The sequence below is a fragment of the Musa acuminata genome, chromosome BXJ3-8 (genome assembly GCF_036884655.1).
Source record: "Musa acuminata AAA Group cultivar baxijiao chromosome BXJ3-8, Cavendish_Baxijiao_AAA, whole genome shotgun sequence".
In the NCBI taxonomy this organism is placed as follows: Eukaryota; Viridiplantae; Streptophyta; class Magnoliopsida; order Zingiberales; family Musaceae; genus Musa; species Musa acuminata.
In genome coordinates this window covers 47,682,510-47,692,580 of record NC_088356.1, presented here as the reverse complement: position 1 = coordinate 47,692,580, position 10,071 = coordinate 47,682,510, and the positions used below count along the sequence as shown (strand labels likewise).

Here is a 10,071-nt window from a genome sequence, read left to right as displayed (position 1 = left end):
CAAGGACAATATATCCCAATAACAAACCATATTCTCATCACCATAATCCTCTATTCGCCCACACCATGAAGCCCAAGAGCCCCAAGACCTTCAAACCAAAGCTTCTCCTCCTCGGCTTCGGCCTTGCATTCCTACTCCTCCTCCTCTTCCTCCTGCTAACTGCTGGCCGCTCGTTCTCACCACCTTCACTGACCGCATCAGCAGCAGCTAACACACCTGCGTGCACAAAGCTTCCACCCTCTCTCGCAAAAACCATCGTCCACTACACCACCTCCAACATCACTCCTCAGCAAACCCTCCGAGAGATCTCCGTCACGGCAAAGGTTCTCGAGAGGAAGTCGCCCTGCAACTTCCTGGTCTTCGGCCTGGGCTACGACAGTCCGATGTGGAGCGCGCTGAACCACGGCGGCCGCACTATCTTCCTCGAGGAAGACGAGTCGTGGATCAAGAGCATGACCCGGAAGTTCCCGGAGCTGGAGGCGTACCATGTGAAGTACGATACGCGGGTGAGCCAGGCGGATGAGCTGCTGGAGTTAAGGAGGTCGTCGAGTTGCACCACGGCGGCAGCGGCGGACACCAGATCTTCCGGTTGCCGGCTGGCGCTCACCGAGCTTCCGGATGTATTCTACGGAGTGGACTGGGACTTGATCATGGTGGACGCGCCGACGGGGTACGTGGCGAAGGCGCCGGGGAGGATGAGCGCCATCTACACGGCGGGAATGGCGGCTCGAGGGAGGAGCGAGGGGGAGACCGATGTGTTCGTGCATGATGTGGATAGAGCTGTGGAGGACAGGTTCTCCAAGACCTTCTTGTGCGAAGGATACATGAAGGAACAGGAGGGAAGGCTGAGGCACTTCACCATTCCCAGCCACAGAGCCAATCCAAGCTTCTCATTCTGCCCCTGATGGGTTGGAGGAGAAAGCATAAGCAATTATTGTTATTGTTATTGTTATTATTATATTATTTTTTTTTGTGGGGAATAATGGAGTTTATTATATTACATTCAGGAAAAGGATTACTATATAACTATGCATTTTATGTTACTTATGTCTGATGTTTTACGAATAAATATGTTGCATATGGTGGATATTAGATTGTTCTACTTATAAATTAAAGAATTATTTGCCATTTTTTTATTGATTTGTCATTAAAAATTATTTAAAATCGAAAATTCTGGAAATGAACCCTTGGCCGATTTTATCTATTAATTGGATCCTTTTTTATTGATATTAATCATAAATCACCTAAATATAAAAACTCTTTTTTTTAAGCCAATTTAATCTTTTTTATGGAAAAAAAATTGATTTTTTTCTGAAAACATACATTGTTCAATTATTTAGACCTATCATTCTCTCTCTCTCTCTCTCTCTCTCTCTCTCTCTCTCTCTCACCTTTTTGTTTTGTCTCGTTTATGCCATCACTTGTTGTTTTCTTATTTTCTTTCTTTACTTGTCTCAAATTAAAACAAAATTTCACAACTCTCTTTTTTATAGTTTTATTTTTTTATTACAAAAATAATTTTATATAAATATATATTTTTTAAAAAAAAAATTTTACTTTAAAAAATAATATATGGTTTGATCATTTGATACACTAACTCGTATGACTCGATTGATTTGAAAATTTCATATCCATCTTAGGTTGGAATCATCAAAATCTTTACCAACTAAGCAATTAACTTAGGAACTAAAAATCTACTCCTTTTGCTTGCAAAAGTAATTTAGCGAAGCTGTGTCTTTTTATTATAAGTTGCAAAGATAGGAGAAGCATTTGATGCCTACGCACTGTGACGACAACAGCAGCTTTGCAGCCATGCATTGGTGTCACAGCTCGTACACATAGCTCAAGAAGCTCTTCATCTTCTCCTCCTCCAGTGCAAGCCAGATGTTGATGCCACCCTTGCCGTCCGAGAGCAGCAGCACGCACTCATGCATCACGCTCACCACTGGCCCTCCGTAGATCGGCTTCCCCCACCCGAAGTCCAGCTCGTGGAATGGCAGCTTCCACCAAGCTGACACGATGAAGTTGCCATGGCCGATGGCGGGCATTCCCTTGTTGACCTCAAGCCAATCCACCGCTGACCTGATGTACTCGTCCGTCACCCGCTCGATCGCCTCCCTGACCCTCTTCACCGCGAAGCCCAGCGGCTGCTCCGTCAGCTCCGCCACCCTGGCGCTCGCCATGGCCATGATAACCGCGTTGCCTACGAACCCATCCGGCACCCGCGGTGTCATCTTCGACCTGACGTCCACGGCGAACAGCACCGAGGAGGTCTCCGATGGGTCATCGAAGACCGCCCTCGTTCTCGCCCTCCACAGGTGAGCCACCACCGCCTGGAAGCTGGAGCACCCGGCCGTGGCCCTCTCCTTGAGGCCATCGATCATGTCGAGACTCAGAGACGCCACCTCGTACTCGTAGTTCTTGGACAGCATCGACACGAACGAGGATGGAGATGGCTGGTCCGGGGAGACCAAGCTGCTGGCTTCCGTCGGCTTCATGTACTCTGCGTGCTCGAATTGTATCTGTGGTGGATCTCTTGCCCGGATGCAGGATCTATCGACATGAAGCTTCACGTTCCTCGGCTCTTCACCCCTGCAAATGGCAGCAAGGTTGTCCAGCATCTCGACTGCAGATTTCCCGTCGAGTATGCTGTGGTTCGTCATGAAACCGATCGAGAACCCGCCGCATCTGAATCGAGTCACCTTCACAGAGAGAGAAGGAAGGCAAGTGAGGTGATGGATGGAATTGGCACATTAACTCCATGAGTGAGTGCACGACCAAACCTGGATCGTGAAGATGGGAGTCTCAGTGAGGCTGCCGAATTCCTCGGCTCGGAGAACGAGACGCTGGAACGACGGATTCGGCGTGGAGAGGTCGCCGAGCTCCTTCAAGCTAAGGCTCGACGTCGCACCGGTAAACAGGGCGCCGGCATTGTTGCAGACCAGCTCCAGCCTCTTCGTTTCGACGTTGAAGTGGACTCTCCCGGCCATGAAGTAGTAAGGGACCAACAGCTCCTCTGACACCGACCTCTTCACCCTTTCGATGATGTCGAACGTGGACTCTGCTCCGTCCGGCGTCGTCTCGTAGAAGAAGACGGTCTCGACGGGGAAAGCTGCTGTCTGGTCGATGTTCGACAGATGGATCGTCTTCAAGGGCATCGGATTTCTCGGAGAAAGCAGAGCATATGTTTCTCCTCGTTCGACATCATGCTCCGTCAAGGGAACCGCGATCTCCGTCGACACACAGCCCATGGATGATCCCGCTGTGGTGTGAGAGCAGAGAAGATGAAGATGATCCAACTGCTGCACAAAAAATTACATGATAGCGTAAGAATTGTCTCCTCGGTAAACAAAGAACAGCATCATCATCCTTTCGATGCGATGTCCTCGATTGCCACCCGCTCATTCTTTGTTCTTGTGTCCTCAGAAACTGGCACGATTACAGTGGCTTATGTCATAAGAATCGAGTAGTTTTCCGGCCCATAAAAATCACCTTTGATCAAACTCACGTTCATCCAAACATCGAACAGAGACAAATTAAAACGACACAGAGATCTGAGAACAGAAAGTAACATATAAAATGTAAAGGACAGTTATTACTTGCTGCTTGCACAGCCATGCAAGACAAGAAAAGTCTACAACCTTTCCAGCAGAGATGAATCAAAACTAGGTTACTGCATGGCAGCTTGACATGACCATTATTATTCTGTCATATGTTAGGTCAAGCATGAAGAAACAAGGCCATCAAATCCCTCAGGTTCTTTGCGAGTTAATCATGATAAAGAAGAACAGTGAACCTGCCATAAGATCCTTTCACGAATAACACATGATATACTGGACAAACAACATAACAACAGCAACATAAAAGAAACCAAACACTGCAGAAGAGGAGAGCCTACTCACTCACCGAAGAGCAAGTGTGTAAAGAGGAGAACCTTATGCTTGGGTTGCATGAGCTACAGGAAGGGTGCCTATTTATGGTGGGCTGAGCTGCTCAAGTTGCAGCTATTCGATTGACTTCAACCCAATCTATCCATGTGTTACTGATTTGGTGAGCACACGTCCATGGTATTGATCGATCAAGATTCTTCCACCTGTGGAACCCAAATCAACCATGCTTCAGAGTCTTCGCAGATTCTTCCGAAAAGAGAGTCATCTTCCGACGGCTCGAGACTTTCAAAACCATTAATTGATTGCAAAGAAGAAGAGACCAAATTCTGGTATCCTTTGCCTCGGAGTATCTTTGTCACCAACCTAATCGTCGACGAATTCAAAGGTTCACGTAGCATCAGATTTGTCCCCAGCAGATGTCACTATGGCGCTGTGATATTGGGACTGCTTGACAAAGTCTAACTATGCATGCGTTAGATTTCCCCCCTCCTCTTTAATGCTTCCCACTCGCCGTCACCCGATGCGTACGCCATGCTCAAACTTGTACACGAGTAGCAGGTAGGTTGCTGACCTCCACGGATTGATTGAATGCTTTGCAAGATACCAAATTCTCCACGATCCAACACAATGTATCAGCTGCATGCTCGATGGCATCTTCACGGACCAGACGTCTGGGACAAGTCGATTCCTTTTTCTTCGACGTGGTCTTCTGGAAACCGATGCATCGTTGTCTTCGAGTGTAGAACTTAGTTGACTAGATCTAAGCTCGGCGGTGTCCATCGAAGCATGGAAACGTTCATCTTCTTGTTCACCATGGTCATTGGATTTGCAGCGAGAAGAACGTGCTCATGGAATCATCATTATCAAACAAAATAACAGTGGCAAGAATAATTTTCTTCGCAGAAATCTCGTCTGCTTCGTTTGGTAATAGGTTCATCATCAATAGCATTCACAGTAATAAATGATTCGATCAGGCGATCAAAACTTCAAGAAGCCCAAAACATCCTCTCATAATGTGAAGAAAAATTCAAATGTACCGTATAAAGTCAAAATCGAGACATAATTAGGCACTAGAAAAGAAGAAAATCTATGAAGACTTCATGTTTCTACCAGAAGACTTTGAACAAGTCATTTTCGAGGATTAGGAAAAATGTCGTCCCAAACATTACTACTTTATGACATTATTGCCATGTTATCTATGCTGTGGGTTGATGTCATTCCGCATTTTAGTGGCTTCATCATCTCGACGGCTCTTTAGTCTTAGTTGTCAAAAATAGAACACCTCATCTTCACAATCCATTCGAAGAAAGAAAGATAAAAATAGACTATTTAGTCTGAAACAACACAGGAAAAAGAAAGAGTAGATACAGGATTTGAAGAGAATAATAGAAGATAAGAATAATTATTGAAGAAGTTTTATTGAAGAAATGAAAATGCTAACATGTTCCCTCTCCTGAGAAAGGATTTTCCTCAACAGAATAGAGGATTTTCCTCGTTGATCGCTGGCCGAAGACAAGGGCGAAGTTTCACTCTTACCTTTCTCACTGCTCTAATACCATGAAGAAAATAATAGAAGATAAAGAACAATTATTGAAGAAGCTTTATTGAAGAAATGAAAATATTTCGATACATTAACATGTTCCCTCTCCTATTTATATAAATTAGGAAAAAAGATTTTCCTCAACAGAATATTTTTATCTTTTATCCAACTACTAAGAAATAAAAGATCAGAGATTTCCGCTTCAGAGTTGGAATTAAGTTGTTGTGGTGATAGATATTTTTTTTGCTTAAGTTGTGGATGGGTCAAACTAATCCAACTCTTAACTTGTTTATTCTTGTGTTGAAGGAAGACCATAATGAGGGCCACCAAGAGAAAAATCTTATATATATATATATATATATATATATATATATATATATATATATATATATATATATATATATATATATATATATATATATATATCAAAAGGGAAAGAATATTTGGAAATAGGCTGTATAACCACACCATTAATAAGTCTCTTTGTTTCCTTTTTGTACCATTAATACTCATTGGTTTAATAATGGATAACTGAACCATTGATATTATCATTTTATTTCCTATTTAATATATATCTATTCGTCCATTAATAGAAATATTTTATTGATCTTTCTTAGTAACTTTACACATCAGCCTAATTTTTTTTTATAAAATTTTGAAAAAAATATATTTTGTTTGTATAACTGATTTGAGAGTTTCCAACACTGAGGGGATCAATAATGGCTTGTAGAAAATTACAAATTGTAAGAAAAACAAAAGGCTAAGATTAAAAGAAATGTTTAGCCCTAAATCTCTCCAAATTTCTAATTTATTCTCCAACCGGGTTCAGCTCGAACCGGGTCGAACCAAATCAATTTCGCCAGCGGATCGGGTTGCTCGGACCGGTTGGGTTCGAAATGGGCTATAAAAGGAAGGCCCACAAGCAGCCGGCCCATTGGTAACCACAAGTGCCTGTCTCTCCACGGCGCCCGTGACCTCTGCCGATCTCTCTCGCCACGATGGCCCAAACCCCAGCCCTAATCGCAATCCCGACCCAAATAGGGCGGCCTAGTGCCGCGGCACTGCCGGCCGATCTGCTCCTCTTGATCGGTTCGTCGCCGCCGGAGGGCGGAATTCCTTTGTGTTCCTTCTCTCGTTCGGTGCCTCTTCCGATCCCCCGCTGTCAACGTTGTCCTGCCTGTTGTTAACTTGGTGGTGGTATAGTTCACCTCCACCTCTTTCGGTTGCGGATTAGTTGTCGAGGCTTCATTTTGGGTCTTTCATGTGAGTTCGTGAGTAATTTTCTGATTCCTGTATAGGAATTTCTCGGTGCCTTGGTTTTCTTGTCGCCTCTGTTCTATCTCGTATGGTGCTTCAGCTCAAAATTTGTTTCGTGGGGTGCTCACTGGTTGTTGACTGCAGAACTATGAAATTTTTCTGTGCAGTGAGGCTGAGGATCTCTGGCATCTGTAGGTTCTACTCCTCCTTGATAAGATATGAGGTATTCTCTTCTCCTCCAAGTTAATTGTCGTTGTTGACGTTGAAGCTGGTGGTGTCAATTTTTCTAAATTAAAAAGATTCGTGCTTGCAGTGTGCTGTTTTATTTATGTAGTTGTCATTTGTGTACCATTTAGATGGTGTCTTGATGACCATGTATTATTGCTCATCTCACTATTACAAAGATAATAGATGATAAACTCTTTTTTTTTTTTTTTTAGGTGAAAGGACTCATAATACTTATCCCAAAATATGCTAATATATAAGCAAGATACATGAAATTGTCAATCAGTTTGCACAAATATTATTTTACTTTTAATGAATAGTGATAAAAATGATAACTGTCATGCCTATAATGGCTTTATAATAGGAAATAATAGCTTGGCTATTATTTTTACCCCAACTATTTTCTTGCAACTCAATGAGATTAAGGTCTGGTCAGGATTCTTTGTGTTGGATTGACCCCAAAATATTAAATTATGAAGATCTGGATATATATCATTTTAGAGAATTAGAATTCAGTGATTAAGAAGTTAAGTAAAGGTAATTTGGACTTGCCTAGCTGTTCTATCTTTTTTCATTATTTCTTTTGGAGTTCTTCCCCTCTTCGTTTGTCAAATGATTTCTTGCTGGTCTACTCAGTTCCTTTTACCCTTCTCGTATAATTGGTGGAAGCCTCTTTGGTGTGAGAATTGAACGGAATGGGCTGTGAGTCCAACTTAGGTGATGTGACTGAGAGATTGGACACAATCAGTTCAACCTTGATTCTTGTTTTATCTAGAGACCTTTGAAGTGCTTGGGCTTTGCCTTGCCACTAGAGCGCCTAGGAGGGTACTCGAATGACTAAGCTGAGTGTTTGAGCACTTTTTGACAACACTACCCAAGTGACTAGGCGAACGCTTGAGCACATTTTGACAACACTATAAGGCATTCATGGCTACCTTGTTCCACCTTACAAACAAGGAGGAAGTTAGCTATTGCTAACTTCTGTTTATGGTGTTGGATGATACATTAATAGATCATTATTATGATCCTCTTGAGGGTATATGATTACAACACATTTTGAGGGTTTATTTATATGCAATTATGAACTTCGTAGTGGAATGCATGCAAAGTGGAATTTCAGAGGGGTTATGTTGTGCCAAACATTCTAATAATTAGAGAGTGCTGTATTTTTATCAAAACCATCCATCCAAAATTAAAGTTTCTTTGATAGCATTCATTTCTATTAATGCATCTTAATATATGTTAGTATTCTTAATGTGGTATGACAGGAGGTGATGATAATGAACCAGTCGACACAGAAACACCACCGCCAACTACAAGTCATAGGAGAAAGAAGTCATCAGTTTGGGAGCATTTTACAATCAAAGAAGTCTCTGGCGGATGTATGCGAGCTTGCTGCAAACTGTGTAAACAAACCTTTGCATACAGTCAAAGATAGCGGGCACTAGCCACCTCAAGAGACATATCGCCTTAGGTTCCTGCCCTGAAATAAAATATCAGTACAAACTGGCACTTGCATCGGTGGCAAAATCTGATGGAGATATCCCTGATCCACCCGAAAGACGCTATAGGTCATCTGGTTTTTCAAGTGTTTTTGATCAGGACCAAAGCTGTGTGAATCTTGCCAAGATGATCATCGTGCATGAATATCCACTCGACATGGTTGAGCATGTTGAATTGGTGGAAGCTCAACCATCTCAAGTATCCAACGCTCTCAAAGATGGCCCGAGATATCATTAGTTTCATGGTTTTATTTACACATTTAATTTTTGTTGTTTTATCTTACATGTTGAATTTTGTTCATGTTTTCTTTTACTGTGGGTTTTGCCGCCTTACATTTTTGTTTTGGTTTTCGTTAATTATTTCAGATAAATGCTAGACATATTTGAAGTTTATCACTTCCCATTTTTTTGAAAGTCTGTTTTTCACTCACAAATATGGTTCATTTTGTAGGTTGCGGTGTGATCTAAGGAAATAATATGATCATGGAGCGTATGATCTCTTTCTTTCTCGGGTTTTCCCCATCCATGTTGAAGTGCATGGATCCCCTGGACTATGTACCTCCTGCTCTCAAAAAATGTGACTGTCATATGTGGCCTCTTGCTATCAGGGGACTTGGCAAGTTCATTGTAAAAGTTATGAAACATGAGAGGAATCTTTGTTGCCATTGATTCTGCCAGCAAAAGCCGGACTGTGTACCAATTGCTATTGGGAGTGGCTGGGTTCGAATGGGTAAGTGTGTGTGATCGATCAACAAGGTGGTGGTTACATGATCCTCCTGAACACCTCATCGAATGGTGTATCATCCAAGTGAGTGAACTGCTGTGAGAAATGGGAAAGGTCTTTTATAGCACGAGTTTCCATCCTAAAACAGCCCCATCATTCTATGATCTATGGGTAATCTGGTAAATTGGATTTGCTTCCCCTCATTTCTCGAACATTTTTGTGGCCCCCAGAAGAAACAGTTAGTGACTGTTATGCTTAATTCGAGTTACTGACTGTTGTTATGCACGATTTGTCATCTTGTGCTTCTCTAAGAATTTGAGACATAGAGATAGATATCACATGATCCATTATTAAAGTAGTCAAGGTTTTGAGGACACAAGTGGTTAAAATAAAAAGGTAAGTCCTCTTCTACTTCTTATTAGGTTAATGATGTATTTTTATAAAGAGTAAAATATTTTGTGGAATATTGGACGAGAGAGAGAGAGAGAGAGAAATATTTCATATAGTATTATTTGGATTTTTGTTCATGCGAGTAGATGAGTAGAAAATGATATGGATGATTAGCTTAGAATGTATTCTTTATCAAAAAATAATCAATGCTTGAAGCTTTAAAAGATTCTTACTACTGCTATTGGCATCATGGAATTCCAATACAATGCCCCATTTGTATATATACTAAAATAATATATAGGAGGGGGATAGTCACACACACACACACACACACATATATATATATATATATATAGTTACTAAAATAATCTAGAGGACTGACTGGTTCAAGCATAAATGTGCTCATGGTCTCCTTCTTTGATCTATCTATTCGAATCTCTCACTATACCTAATGCGTAATGCTAGATTTGCTTAGATAGAGATATTTATTGTAACTCAATCGATGAACCTAAACCTGGATTCAAATGTTTAAATGACCAAACT

General features: G+C 41.7%; 2 protein-coding genes and 1 long non-coding RNA gene across 4 annotated transcripts; 2 read left to right on the top strand and 1 right to left on the bottom strand.

Moving 5' to 3' along the window:
• The first annotated feature begins 62 nt into the window (after positions 1–62).
• LOC135645605 (glucuronoxylan 4-O-methyltransferase 3-like) lies at positions 63–1,092 on the top strand. The gene has a single exon (XM_065164150.1). The coding sequence runs from the start codon at positions 66–68 to the stop codon at positions 903–905; it is 840 nt and encodes a 279-aa protein (XP_065020222.1). The 5' UTR covers positions 63–65; the 3' UTR covers positions 906–1,092.
• A 627-nt stretch (positions 1,093–1,719) lies between these two features.
• On the bottom strand, positions 1,720–3,947 carry LOC103996467 (acyltransferase GLAUCE-like). Its single transcript, XM_018830233.2, has 3 exons — positions 3,907–3,947; positions 2,784–3,302; positions 1,720–2,702 (listed from the first exon to the last, which is right to left on the bottom strand). The coding sequence occupies exons 2-3, from the start codon at positions 3,249–3,251 to the stop codon at positions 1,824–1,826; spliced, it is 1,347 nt and encodes a 448-aa protein (XP_018685778.2). The 5' UTR covers positions 3,252–3,302; positions 3,907–3,947; the 3' UTR covers positions 1,720–1,823.
• Positions 3,948–6,378: 2,431 nt separating this feature from the next.
• Positions 6,379–9,423, top strand: LOC135644988 (uncharacterized). 2 transcript variants are annotated; one of them, XR_010498642.1, is made up of 4 exons: positions 6,379–6,693; positions 6,855–6,910; positions 8,181–8,613; positions 8,866–9,423. It is a non-coding gene; the product is annotated as an uncharacterized LOC135644988 (long non-coding RNA). The 2 variants fall into 2 exon arrangements; XR_010498641.1 differs by having other exon boundaries at positions 6,380–6,693; positions 8,181–8,659.
• Positions 9,424–10,071: the final 648 nt, after the last annotated feature.

Excerpts from the sequence above, each read along its gene's own strand:
- LOC135645605 (XM_065164150.1), top strand. The coding sequence starts at position 66 with ATGAAGCCCAAGAGCCCCAAGACCTTCAAACCAAAGCTTCTCCTCCTC.
- LOC103996467 (XM_018830233.2), bottom strand. The coding sequence starts at position 3,251 with ATGGGCTGTGTGTCGACGGAGATCGCGGTTCCCTTGACGGAGCATGAT. Across the intron at positions 2,703-2,783 it reads CTCCCATCTTCACGATCCAG|GTGACTCGATTCAGATGCGG; the intron begins GTTTGGTCGTGC and ends CTCTCTGTGAAG.